Source organism: Haliotis asinina, chromosome 9 (assembly GCF_037392515.1).
Source record: "Haliotis asinina isolate JCU_RB_2024 chromosome 9, JCU_Hal_asi_v2, whole genome shotgun sequence".
NCBI classification, from domain to species: Eukaryota; Metazoa; Mollusca; class Gastropoda; order Lepetellida; family Haliotidae; genus Haliotis; species Haliotis asinina.
The window spans coordinates 27,589,430-27,604,081 of NC_090288.1; the positions used below are offsets into that span (position 1 = coordinate 27,589,430).

At 37.6% G+C, this 14,652-nt stretch overlaps 1 protein-coding gene across 1 annotated transcript in view; it reads left to right on the top strand.

Moving 5' to 3' along the window:
* Positions 1-5,361: 5,361 nt before the first annotated feature.
* Positions 5,362-14,652, top strand: part of LOC137296673 (mitogen-activated protein kinase 14-like) — a 29,664-nt gene continuing 20,373 nt past the window's right edge. Inside the window, exon 1 of the mRNA XM_067828493.1 lies at positions 5,362-5,625. Coding sequence (XP_067684594.1) covers positions 5,507-5,625 — 119 coding nt within the window. The 5' untranslated portion in view covers positions 5,362-5,506. The remainder of the gene's footprint in view (positions 5,626-14,652) is intronic.

Consider the following 14,652-nt stretch of genomic DNA (forward strand, 5'->3'; position numbering starts at 1 on the left):
AAATGTGCAGTTCCATTAAAATCAGTTAACGAACGACCGAGGCTCGCTGACTTGATTGACACATGTCGTCGGTTCCCAATTGCGCAGATCGATGCTCATGCTGTTGATCACTAGACTGCCTGGTCCAGACTCGATTATTTACAGACCTCTGCCATATAGCCGGAATATTGCAGAGTGCGACGTAAACCTACACCCACTCACTCACGTTCAGAAGACAAGACAGGCACATGTGACTGCTCAGGTTTCACCTTTACAAACCTAATGCAGTTAAATGCAACCCACTGGCGCTCCTTTTCAGTTCAAATGGGTCTATTTATTGCTATCAAATTTATTCTAAATACAATATCTGTAATACAAAATTTACAGAATCTTTCATTCATATTGATATTAAAATATCTGCCTGTTACTGTTGATACATTGTGTAATGACAATCTGAATGTAGTTATACATCATTTGTAAAGACGAGGTATACATTTGGGGAGTGTTGTAAAACAGGGGAGGTAAAACTGTAAACTGAAGCTATCTCTGAGATTAATGCATAAACTACATTCGGGTGATAAAAACTATTCACTTCTGACATTCATGATCATGAGTGTGTTTTTACGCCGTCTTTGGCAATGTTCCATCAACATCATGGCGGGGGACACCATGCAGAAGTGGGATATATATATATATATATATATATATATATATATATATATATATATATATATATATATATATATATATATATATAGTCGAAGATGAATCTGTCATATATATATATATATGTCGAAGATGAATCTGTCCAGTAACTTGAGGGAACCAACTGCAAACCTTATACAGATGAACTAAACGAGGGTCATGCATCAAATTGCTGAAAGGCATTTGAAAATAGCGTGCATGTGAACAGGAGCATTTTGGTGTAAAGTTTTGTTAAGAACTGTCCGATTTCCTGATTTACTGACCTCAAGACAATAATTTCCTCAACGTTACAAATTTATTTAAAATACATGTAATACGTCAAATTTGCAACTAAACATCACTTTTCTGTTTGCTAGGCACTGTATAATATATAGGGATGAAGCGTATTGGTTGACGCTTATCCACGAGATCGACTTATCCCAGGGTAATATTTGGTAATTGTTTTGTTACACCACCGATGACGTAGCAGCAGTATCTCTGGACATTGTCAGGGTTGACGGACCACACTGATTGCGCTGTTTCGTATCTTTGTATAAAGAGTGTTGCATGATAAAAACTATGGCTATGGCACTAGCATGCAAATGACTTTTATTCAAGGGGCGGTGGGTTACTCGGGTTGCCTAGTAGTTAAAGCGGTCGCTCGTCACGCCAAAGACCCCATGCGTACATGGGTACAATGTGTGAAGCTCATATCTGGTATCCTACGCCGTGATATTTTTGGAATATTGCTAAAAGCGGCGTAAAACTAAACTCACTTATTGTTTCCACACATCAGATAATCAGGAATGTGCTACTGCTTCACTGCCGCATAAATCATAAATAAAATGGAAACTGATAAATGATGGCATGAAACATACTTCATATTTAGATCTATTACATTCGTTTGAATGTTTACTTGTGGAAAATAGTTCCTCGGCATCACTGACTATCAACGACAATAGGAACGATACGATTTAAGCAGGACTTTGCAAGAGATAAATATACATGTGTCCATGCAACATCAGATCACAGTCAAAGTGTAGACCCATGTCCTCTGTAAACGTCTTCTGAGGCTAACGTTGTGGTTAGTTGTGAAATATCGGGTGTAACCACCATAGACAGTGGTACCAGCTTGTTAAAAGCCACTCATCAACCAAACAGGATGGTTGCTGAAGGTTTCTGTGGTCCCACTTCAGATCTGTGTTGATCAAGGCGGTCACAGCTGGACGAGCGTCAGCGGTTGGGTCTGAAGTCGGTGAAGATGACTTTTCGTTTCATCCCACACGTTTGATGGGCGACATCTGGCGACACAGGATGGTAAGGGGGTGTGGCAATGTACTGTTACCCATGGTTTCACGAACACATATGCAACATGACGGTGACCTTTGCCCTGCTGGTTGTCAAGCCAGATTGGTATCACTGGAGCTGCTGCAGGCATACGAAAAATGAATTCAGCCGCATCAGTATTTTTGCGGTATTCGCTACTATCTTGAAGAAGATTAAAAAATTATCCTTGCTCTATTCAGGGTATAAGCTAGGAATGTTCTTGGCTGTCCAACTTGCAGTCTGAAAATTATTTTGTTGAAAGAGATGGTCATGAATATCTATCTATCTAACTGACGTAACTGGTTGACCTGTAGAACGTGGTCGGGAACTGTTGGCCGTCTGTCGGTAAGGATGCCGTCTGTTGGTAAGGATGCCAGGCTACTTTCTTTGTTATGTTGCGATCAAGACCAAAAAGCCTGGCAATGTCCAGTGTTTCATTAGCGTGGCATAACTTATATTCAGTCTACAAAATAAAACACTTTCGTGATTTCAACTGAATTCACGCGTTATTTCAGTGTGTGATGGTTGTGATGGTTGTGATGGGTGCCTGACCCAGGGGAGTTTTTGCCATTCCTCCGTGTTGGTTCTGGCTTAAAATGTGTCTCCAGATGCCTAGGATGGTCGTAAGAAGTCTCAGTGTCTTAGTCGAGAGCATGTCAAACTGAGTTTGACATCGATCCTAATCAGTCACTGTTTTTCCTGATCAAGACGAGTATTTCTAAGGTGTCTTCATGTAGTTTGAATATTGCTGACAGTTGCGTTTCATTTTAAAGTTTGGGTGAGTCACGATAAGTGTGTCGTACAAGAAAACCCTCAGACCATACGCACATATGTAAATATCTGACCATAGCTAGATGTCGGGGCATAGCTGAGAGATGCGCGAGTATATGGTGTTTTAAACAAGTGTTGAATTAATCTCATTTAGAGCTTAACACTCAATGTGTTTATTGAAACCATTCGCATTTCCTTTCAGTTCACTCTTCCCGCTCTTTTATGTTTGCTTACGTCACTTAAATACGTCAGGTGTCTACTCCTGGTTGCGTCATCATTTCTTTATCCATTGATTTGAGTTATACACGTTGAGTCTATCTGCTTTGTCTTCAGCAATACGTTATATATTTTCGCTTCCCTTCCACCCTTCCCTTGCCAGCCATCTCTTTCTTCCTTCTGTCTCCAGGTTGTACATTGTTGTCAAAGAGCTTATAATGTCTGTAAAATACCATATGAATATCTGAATAAATGTTAGGGTGGCCTGGATCTTGTGGGATGCAATCATCACTACTTAGGCATTCTTCAAAATATGGCAGGACGGCTCTTCAGCCGGAATCTGTTCATCCCATCTGCTTCTCAGCGGATAGGAATGTTTTGGCTTGGTATTATTATTGTCTGCTTTTCAGCAGAAGAGCGATTTGCTCTCTTTGCTGCGGGCAACATTGTTGCCCTTTGCTGCTCCTACTGCTGCTGCTGCTGTTGGCAACGATAGTTGCCCACACTAACATACTTATCTATTAGGGCAGTCCACAGATCAGCCTCATCTCTGACCTTGAACCCAGCATTTGCTTCTTGCTATATTTTAATGCTTTCTTCCTGAAGGCATACATATACCTTTTGCTGAAGGATGTGATTTGATAACTGATAGACATTTATTAGAAGTTGGCAACGTAGGAATAAGTTATGTATGGTGACTAGTGACGTTTTATATAAGTCCATATTTTGAGTCTTCTTGAAGTACAAAAAGCACGTGCATCACGGTGCTTCTGGGCTGTATGCAACAACACCATTGGCCCACAAATTCAGGCACATAAAGCAATAGACTTGTTCTTTCTTAAAGCCTTGTATTTATCTGGAGTAAAATACATATATAAAAGCACTTGACAAAAACCAAGTGTCTGCTTTGAAGCGGAGACCATGTTGTGAATCACGTTGGTTCTGATTGGCCATGTCCTATAAGGATAATGTACCAGGGGCAGATACAGCTTTTTTTGAGAAAGGGGAGGGATGCACACTACTGAGAAAAGTGGAGGTGCACACTTCATTTTGAGTCAAGTTCGAAGGACAGGGGGCTCATCCCATCAGTTCTCGCTGTAGAACTGGACTCATGATGTGGGGTATCAAATTCAGATATACCAACATATCTGTGAGGATATCTTTTTAAACATCGATTTTAAGGTCTCTAACCAAACACTTCTCCTGTATCTAAATATTTTATCACTTATGATGAACTCGGGGACTTCAGTATAAAAGTAGATCGACCTAGATAAAGTATAAATATCAAATATCAAAATTCCAATTTTAAGTTTTCAAGTGACATTTATTGCAGACTTGGACATGTCGGGGCTGAATATTAACACGTGAACTGGCAAATGTCTGTAGATATTCAATGAGATTAAAATGCCTCTGTTAACCTGATAAACCTTATTAAACTGTTGTTAAGCTTGGTACAGTGTGAATATTTTTTTACAGAATTCGTTCTTTTTGTTTCACCTTGTTCGTCTATAGCAGACATTAACAGGATTGATATAAAGGAAAAGCTTTTAACCATGTTAAAATGCAGTAGGGACGTATCTGGAATTTCACTTCATCAGAATGAGAAATAATTAGTTTATGTTTAGTTGAGACTTAATATTTCTTATTACATTCTGCATTTTCTGATGTAATTCTGATTTAAATTCAGATAATGATATAAATAGTGCAAAGCTCGAGCTAGAAACCATTTCAAGACTTCCGTACAAACGTAGATCGATACAGTTAAAGTATATCAACATCCGTGAATAGGCAGTCTAAGTAAACTTATCCTCAGTACTTTTCGTTATGTATAAACTCCACTACTGAGACTCAGTGGTGGAGTGTAACGAATAACACTGAGATTAAGTTTACTTAGACTGGTGAATAGGAATACTCAGTTTGGTCTATTCTTAGAGGTATATAGGTTGCTGATTAAAACGTTCCAGCTCCCCTCCTCACCAAGTTATGTGTGTACCCCATTTCGACGGTCCTCTATTTTATGTATGGGCAAACTAGCTTCACCAAAGGGTAGTGTACGTGTCCTGTCCAGCCAGTAGCAACCGCCATTCACACGCTTTGCCTGAAAGAGTAACAGACGCTACTGCAGAAATTTAATTGACAGCATATGATTATTATGAACATGTTTCTGGACGTAATAGTTAGCCTACTGACGTTCTTTCGCTAAACCAGCTAAAGGAAAGAAATGGCACATCCATCTCTGGACGAACAAAGACGACTAATGTGGAAAGTACGTTAGATTTCTCACTATACTGGTTTACAGTGTCTGCGTAATAAATATTTAAATCTGGCGCTTCTGAAATTCGACTGCATTACGCCCCTTGTAATGAGCCTCACTTCCGTCTGTTTGTCGGAATCCGGAAGCAAGTGCCCGTTGATTCACCTCTGCACGCGCAGGTAGACTCAAGTTTAGGTCGCTAAGACGCCTGGATTGAATATTTCTAGTTGAAATTGACAATTGCCATCAGCGCACGTGCTACCTTGTATGGCCTAAATGTCTGATCCGATTAAGGAGGGGTTTTCTCAGATCGAGCTGAATAAGACGGTATGGGAGGTGCCGTGTCGATATCAAATGCTGTCTCCGGTTGGGATGGGAGCGTATGGACAAGTGTGGTAAGTGCTACCTATTTGTGACCCCTTGACCCCTGACTTAGCCCTTGTAATATACGACATTTTTTCCTGATAAACATTTTGCACTTAGTATAGTTTTGAACGAAAATCTGTATGTTGCATATCGTTGAATGAAATATCTAGGTCAAACACTTCGTCATAAGTTAATCCACGACAAGCGTCCTCCCTCTTGGTGGTTATATCCGCGATACGAGGTGTGACTGGTGCGCAGCAAATTTTGACAAATGTGGAATCGGGAATTACACACGCAGTTAAAGTTAGAACTTTGCCAGATTTTATTTTGTTTTTGCATTAACACTTCACATGCACGTTAACCTGAATAATTGCGATCAAGGTCGTTATCTTGTTTATTTACGCCAGCGAAATCAGCTGTAAATTTAGACATCCACGAAATCATATATTTTAGATAAGCTTCAACTATAACTTCTTCTATTATAAAAGTCAAGCTGTACAGCCACCTTCGTGTGTGTGATCTAATTATTAAACGCCCGGGGGTGCCTGCAGGATAAGCGAGCCTGCTCCTGGTTGTTTTGCCTGTTCCTGTCAACAAGGGTGTAACATTTGGCTTGTGCTCTGCAATATTGTGACAGTGCATTTCACCAAGGCTAATCAGTGGGCACAATGCCAGTATAATTTGTTACAGTGTACCTGGACACACAAAATTATGTTAGAATCTAAATACATTCTTGCTAAAATACATCCACTCTCACTGCTGTTATTTCTGATGTCATTGCTCAGCATGTCAAGCTGTTGTGGCCTGTGGTGTTCTCGAAACATTCCTGAAATGTTCAAAGTTCCATGAAATACCCAACAAAGCCAAAATGTTTGCACAAACTGAGTCTATAATTGTTAATGGATCATAGTATAATTATTAATTTCCTTCCCACCTATCGTTGATCCACCATAACATGACCGTATACAACACATGTTCCTGCAAGTAGGTGTTAAATGAAAACATGATTGAACAACAGTAATTTTTAATGAATTTGATGAAAAAGGTCTTTGACTTATTCTAAATAAGTCCTTTATCTCATTTGTTCATTTGTTTATATAAGAAGCTGAGTTTCCTCAAGATTATTTAACATTTTAGATTTCCTCAAGGAAAACTTATACATTTCGTCTGATTATGCACCATTATGCAGATGGAAGAGACACTTATCCTGGCAAGTTGAATATAAGTAGTTAATGTGTACTGGATAGCAAACCGCTATCACCTTTTTAATGTGGTTTTAACGATTTGCTCCATTGTTTCTTAGCATAATAAAACAAAATTCATGTTGATGGTAGATTAGCTATTCACAGATATTCCCTGCTTGTTTACTGTTGCCAATCATGTTTCACCAAAACGCGGTCAACAGGAAGCGAGGTAGTGTATATGGTGCTTTCCCAACAACTAACAAGACAAGAGAATGAAGATTTTATGGATATCAACTTCTTTATGATGAGTACACAACGTTTCGGAGTTAATGCTTACTCCTTCATCAGGTGAATGAGAATGGGGTACAGAGCTATATTTATATGTACAGGTAAACCAATAACAAAGTAACAAGTGGAATGAGTTAACAAAAGCTGGAAGCCAGTATAAAGTTGATATCCATGAAAATCTTCATTCTTATGTATTTCACTTCTAAATACCCTTCAAAGACTTAACAAGACAAGTTATTGCCATTTCTGAATTTTTCATGTTATTCACCAAATGTGGCATAAATTTGGTTAAAAAATTTTTTTTTTTGTTTCAGACCTTGACATATTGAAGAAATTTCATTATTGAAATTTGTTTTTAGATAAAGAAACATAAAAGAACAAAACTCGCTCTCATTGTCAATGTTGGCGGATGATGATATAAGCTGACAGGAATATGGAGATGTCACTGCACGCATGAACTTATCAAAGTTGACTTTTTGAGTAGTTGCTGACAATTTTGGTAATGTGTATTTTGTCAGTGTCGTCTTGTAGGTATATGTTGAGTCATTAAAACTGAGGTGGAAATTTAGGTCAAGTCAGAGATAAGTGATTGAGGGTTGGCAATATGGGTATGTCTAGTCAAATTAAAAATCTGCACTAGTTACGGTTTGTACTGTGGGGTCTAGGCTAACTGCCCCCCGGACAAGTGCCCCCCGCCAACTGCCCCCTCGCTATCTGCCCCCCGTCCATTGTGCCCCCTAGGCTAATTGCCCCCTGTGACAAGTGCCCCCCATAATAACAACACACCAACTAAAACATGTAATTGATAGTAATGTTGGAGAAAATTAATCTTGGAGAAGGATGTTCAGTAATGTGGGCTTTCCTGAAATCATTAATTGCTGTCAAAACTTTCACTTAATCTGGAGTCACATCTTGAAAACCACAGGCTATCATAGAAAAAAACATTCTAATGGCCATACTGACCAACATACACCTAATGCAGATTAGTTAATCCCATGGCCAGGAACTGACACATTATGAATATATCGATCTGGGCTATACCTTGTCTTGAACACATGTTGAAGGGTAACATCCGAACTATTTTTACAGCCATATGAAATTTGATTTGTAAACTCATTATCTTTTATAAAGAATTATTCTTCACACAAATGAGCCATTGACAGGTGGAATTTTCATGAAGCTGTCAGCCCTTCCAGCCATAGCTGGTTCAAAAAGAAATGCATGGAAATGAAAGCGTTGATCTCCGTGTTTATCTCTGGACTTGTTCAAACATATGTAAGTGGGAGTGTCAGTAAAGTCACACAGTATAGTGCATTCACTCCCCCTGTGTCGATACAGGAATGTTGGGAAATCTAGGTGATTGTTAAGCTTATCATGCTTATTGTAACTTCCAGCATTATGATAATGCATCCATTGTGTTTTGTGCTGCATGATGATGTGCTTGTCACAATTGTACTGTGCAGTTATAAGTTTTCATCATTTCAGTTTTTTTCTTCACTATGAGGTTTTATTGTCAGAGAGTATGTCAGTACACATGGCTTAATGAAGTATGACTGCCCCACTGAACACAATGAATGCTTGTTATCTGGTTTCTAACCAGGTCTGTCAAGCATGTCAAGTTGATTGTATTAGTAACAACCAAAACATTTCAGTTGCATTGAATTACCACAATGTAGTTGAAATAGTCACATTTGATGTCATGTCCGGTGTCAGATACCGCTTCTGTTCATTAACTGTTGGGTGTTTCTGTAATAGGTGGAAATCTGAGGTCATTTTTCACATTTTTATTGCGATTTTACGAAAAAAAATTAGAAATTTTGATAGCGGAAATTGATTTTTAAGAATATAAAAAATAGTTAGTATTCTCCTTTAACAAACTTTCAAGACAAAAGGAGGGGTGGGTAAACCCTGCTCCACCCCCTTACCCCCCTCAGGATCCATCTATGCGAAACTTGATAACTTGTTCATAGGATTACAATATTTTTAGAAGCTTAATTCCAATTTTAGGTTTTTAAGTGACATTTATTTCAGACTTGGACATGCTGGAGCCGAATGTTAACATGTGAACTGGCAAATGTCTGTAGATATTCACAGAGATTGAAAATGCCCCTGTTAACCTGATAAACCTTATTATTAAACTGTTGTTAAGTTTGGTACACTGAATATTTTTTACAGAATTCATTCTTTGTGTTTCACCATGTTCGTCTATAGCAGACGTTAACAGGATTGATACAAAGGAAAAGCATTTAACCATGTTGAAATGCAGTAGGGACGTATCTTGAATTTCAGTTCATCGAAACGAGAACAATACATTTATCTGTTTATCAAATTGAGACGTAATATTTTTTATGACATTCTGCATTTTCTGATGTAATTTAACATTATATTCATGATAATCATGTAGTAATGCAAAACTCCAGGTAGAAACATTTCAAGATATTCGGCCACATCAGAGTTCCATGTGAATTTGGTTTCCTGTAATTTAGTTTAAGATATGCTAGATAAACTACCACTGCCAAATGATTTTTACTTGCAAGCAGATAAGCCTAACGTGCATGAAAAAATCTGTTGACAATGGAATAACATTCTCCAAGGTTACCAAGTGTCTCTTTTTCAACAATCATTTCGTTTTGTTTACTAATGTTTATGTTCTGATCAAAAGTAGCACTGATCTACAGCATTGAAAACCATGTTACTGTTTGACATGCTAATCACAGTGAGTTTGTGTGGCCCATGATTAGGGCAGTCGAAAAGACCCAATAGTCTGGGCCCAGGGAGTAAATATATAAAGAATGCATTGGAAACTTGTAAGTAAATGTTCAATAGCTGAAAAAAAGAGGTCTTCCTGGGCCAAGTCCAGTGTAAGTAAACTTAGTCTCAGTGTATTTCGTTACACTCCACCACTGAGTCTGACAAAACCCAGTGGAAGGTCGTGTCAGGTAACCTTTGAGCAATCTATGACCGTCCAATCAAACGCAAGACGATTAAGTAGATTTAACCAATCAGACAACGGCTACTATTTAGTGATCATAGGGACTTTCAAAATATCCAGGTCACTGACACAGAGCTCTCCACAAACAAAAATCCACATATAACAAAGCTATTTGATCTGCAGTATATAAGCTTTGGAGTTTCTGTTGACATGGTTACCTGTAGCTAATATTTCCGCAAGATAACATCCTTGAATATTGCCAAACACTATTTTCAGCGACAATTACTCACCGTTGTCATGGTTTTATGCACGCCGTGTGCATTACCCAGAAGCGATCGTACGCTAAATAGCATTTGGAATCATTCGGGTATGAACCTTTGCGAGATAATAAAAAGTTTAAAAGGTATGTGCGAATGTGCGCTTTCGCGATTTGGTAAGCTGTGTTCTGATTGGTCAATCTCAAAGGTTACCTGATGCGACCTCCCATAAGGTTTTGTTAGACTCAGTAGTGGAGTGTAACGAAAAGTATTTAGGATAAGCCAAATCTTCTGTGGTACAGTACGAGAGGACTGCATGTATTGGCTTCTATGACATGCAAAGTGTTCCTTGCAAATGAATGTAGTGAAACAATGAATAGTCCCTCCTGGATTCTGCAGAATAGATCTTGGAAATTACTTTTTGATTCAGAAAAAATATTCATTAATAAGGGTGATTTATGTATAAGGTAATATATTCTTCAACATTCTTCTTCTTCATTCTTTCAATAATATTTCTTGAATTTGACTCAAAAATAAACTTCACAAAACTGATCTGTTTTGAAAATTGAAATTGCATTTTGTTTGTTTTCTTATTGTCATCTTTTTAACTGCAGAATTTTTGGCAAAAAATGGGATGCAGAATTACATTTCCACAGAATTCTTAGTTCCAGATTCATCATGGAATCCAGGAGGGCCTGAATGAATAAGTAAAGCTTTTTGCTGCATCACATAGTGTTCCAGCTTTTCAAGGCTAATAAAACTGTGGCTTGCTTCAAAATGGAAGTGAAAGAGTTGTTTGAATGGTTTCAAAAATGTTGTTCCTGTACTTTAGTGTCTCTTAAAATGTCTCAGAAAATATTCCTTTTTATTTGTAAATCATAGAATATCTGTATATTTTATTATTACTGAGAGAATGGGAAAAGACATGACACAATCGCATTTTTTCATGTCCCTGAGAACAAATGTTATGTATTTATTTGCTGTTAAAAGGTTTTGCAAAATGCAAAACTCTAGATTCAACTCTAGATTCAATTGCTCCTTATTTTAAGACTGCTTGATTATTGTTCCTCATTCTAAGATATCTGAAGCTGAAATTAGTTGTTCTCTTAGTCAATTCTTCGTCAATGTTTCCTTTTGATTCATATCATGCATTTCCTGTCACACGTTCTGACTCTCTCAGGGCTCCCACAAGTGAGGGAAAAGTCAGTTTTGGCTTATCTGTTAAAGGTCACATGCAACGTAAAACACAACTTTGCAGATTCTGATACCTTTCGGTATGCACTTACCGAAACAAATCATAAAAAATGCCAATTCAACCTATAAAGTTGAAAAAAACGCGATGAAAAAAAAGCCTGCGAAATCGGAGTTCAAACGTTTCACTAAATTCCCCCCAGCGCTGGGGGGAAAACTGGTTTCAACAGTTGTGCTGTGCTGCGTCCATAACGCATGCGCAGTGAATAGGTTAGCGGAGCTTGAAACAGTATGCATGCCCAGAGTCTGAGGTCGTGAGCAGTAGTCTATTCTTGGTTGTGTACACAAACAAGTAAATAATCTACTCGTTACGTAAAACAACTTGTTGATTGTAGTAAGCAGCCTCTGTCACAGAGAAAGCTCAGTGTCTGGTTTATTCACACCTATATGTCTGCCTGCCTGCCTGCTAAAGACAACATGCAATACACAGCTTAAATCATTGACCACATGCAATTTGAACTTAGCACCTATCAGACTATACGACATAAAGAAAATAAGTTGATTTATGACTCGTGCACCTGAGTCCCGTGTCTGCCACATTATGTAATTAGGCACGTGTGATACACATGACATGTTTTTATGTCTGTGGGTTGCAAACAAACTACATTCACTTTTTTCGGATGTCTGGATCTGACAGAAACTTGTGCAAACTCTTGTCAGTTTCAAGTCCTGTTTTGTACTTGGACGAATGACAGATTCCAGCCACGCAGTAGTTTACCATCTCTACATGATTTTTTATTGGATCGAGCGCAAATTCAGAGAACATGTATTTTCTAAACCCAACATCTCTATATACATTCTTTATGGATAACGACTTCTTTTCGTGTATATGATTTTGTTTGACAACAGTGTATGAATCCATACTGAAACGGCGCATCAAGTACACAAAAAGAAGTTGTTATCCATAAAGAATCTTACTTTCTTGTGACTGGCTATACTTCTAAAATGTCCATCAGACAGATCATCTTTCTGTACACACAATGAGCCCTCAGCATATCAGCAAATGAAACAGCCAATCGGAAGCCGTCGTTACACTTGAGTGCATATCCAGCCGCTATGACTGGGTTCAGTCTCCCGAGGGCTTCGTTTCGGGGGAAGTAAGCCCAAGTACAAAATATTGCACATTTGAATCGCGATTGTACGCTTATAATTGTGTTTATTTGTTTTTTCAAAAGCAGCAATGTATATTATATGTCATGAATAAGTGATAAATGCGTTTTAATTATGTTTGATTTTTGGGTTGCATGTGACCTTTAAAGTCAGGGGATTTTGATATATTTTCAGAAGTCATGGAATTTGGGGTTTAAGTCAATGAAATTTAGGGTTATGGTCAGGGAAAAATGTGACTCCGAAGCTAATCAGGTATGGTAGTTCTCAAAGTCAATGATGTTTATTGTACTTAAGGCCTCCAGCCCATATACAAGCAATACAAGTATACATACAGCTCATATTACAGACATTTCATTAAGCAAATTACAGTTCAGATAAGAGATTGCTTCTAAGGATAACAACATGTTTTACATAAAGCACCAGATTACATTTTAGATTTTCAGTTTGGGAGGATAGAGTGGAGGCAGTTAAAGGATATTTTAACATACTTATTATGAATATATTGTTTTTATAAATCAGAGTAATGTGTGCAAACAAAAGCAAAATGAATTTCATCTACTACAGCTGGGCTACGTAATAGACATATTCTCCCATGAAGCATAATCGGTTGGATTTGTGATTGAAACAATTTGCCAAAATGCCAAAATTCTTGGAACTACTGACATATATTTAATAAGAGCCTTCTCAGCAAGTGATTTCAAACTTATATTCTCTTTTAAGTTCATGAGAAAACACTAGTCCGAGGTAGGCATAGGTGTTAGCAATAGATATAGTAATTGTTTGCCATTCAAAAAAAGAACATTTTTCTTTAGAGGTAACAGATCCTCCTCTCCTAAAGATAACTATGTTTGGTTTTTTTTTTTCAAAATTAAGAGATAATTTTTAATTCATTTGTATACCATTCCACAATATTATTAGTAGTATCATGGCTATGGTGCTTTTTTGGCAAATTGTGAATGCCCATTTTGGTCAAGCTTACCCACATTAGTTACATCATTAAACTACAGCGTTAAGTTTATGTGATATGACCGATGTTCTGACATTTGCTGTTTATTCATTCACAAAACTGAATGGTGTTTATTCTAGTTGTCATGGTTATCCTGAAGGTGAAGTTGTAGTTTCATGTTTATTCTGTCCACATAGGCCTTTGATAATGACAACATTTTGTGCAAATGAAGAAATGTGTTCCTGAATGAAACAATTCAGTTAAATCATTATTTTCACATTTAATCTCTGTCAAAAGCCTTAAATATATAATACAAAGGTTTCAGATGATATGTTGTTGACATTACCTTAGAATATATATTTGATGTTTACAATTAATAATTACATAGTTACAAATAATTACAATTAATCTCCTAGTGTTAAGTGACATTGTGGCAGGAGAGTCGAGGAAAAATTCTTTGTCAGAAATATCATGGTTTTGGTAACTGTAATAAATTAACAAAAAATGTGTTTATTTATGATATGTGAGAAGGAAATATCTAAACAGGGTGGTTAGCACTGGTTGAAGGGGAGGAAGGAGGCCGGTTTTTGCATTTAAATGGTCAAGGAAAAATCTGTACTTACAGTCAGGGGATTTTGGTCAGCCATGCCTGTGTCACTTAACAGCCTCACTATGTGTTATGGGTATATATGGTTACATCAAAGATGAATTTCTTCACTAACTTGGCAGGAACCAGCTACAAAGGTGATGTAGATGAATTACATGAGGATCATTCGTCAAATTGCTTAAAAGCATGTGCAAATATCAGGCATGTGAACAGTTGTGTTTTGGTGAACAGTTTTGTTAAGAATTCACCAAGTTTCACTGACTTTCATCATTTATTGAACTCATGACAATAATCTTTCAGCGTTACGAATTTGTTTTACAAAACATCAGTTCATGTGTAAACAGAACCTTTAACAAGAATGGTATATTTTGTAAAGTTTAGTTTAGAACAGTTGCCTGAAGTAAGTGGCTACATTTACACTAGGGGGTTGAATTGAAGTATAATATGGTGATACAAACACACACTCATATGCACCACATAC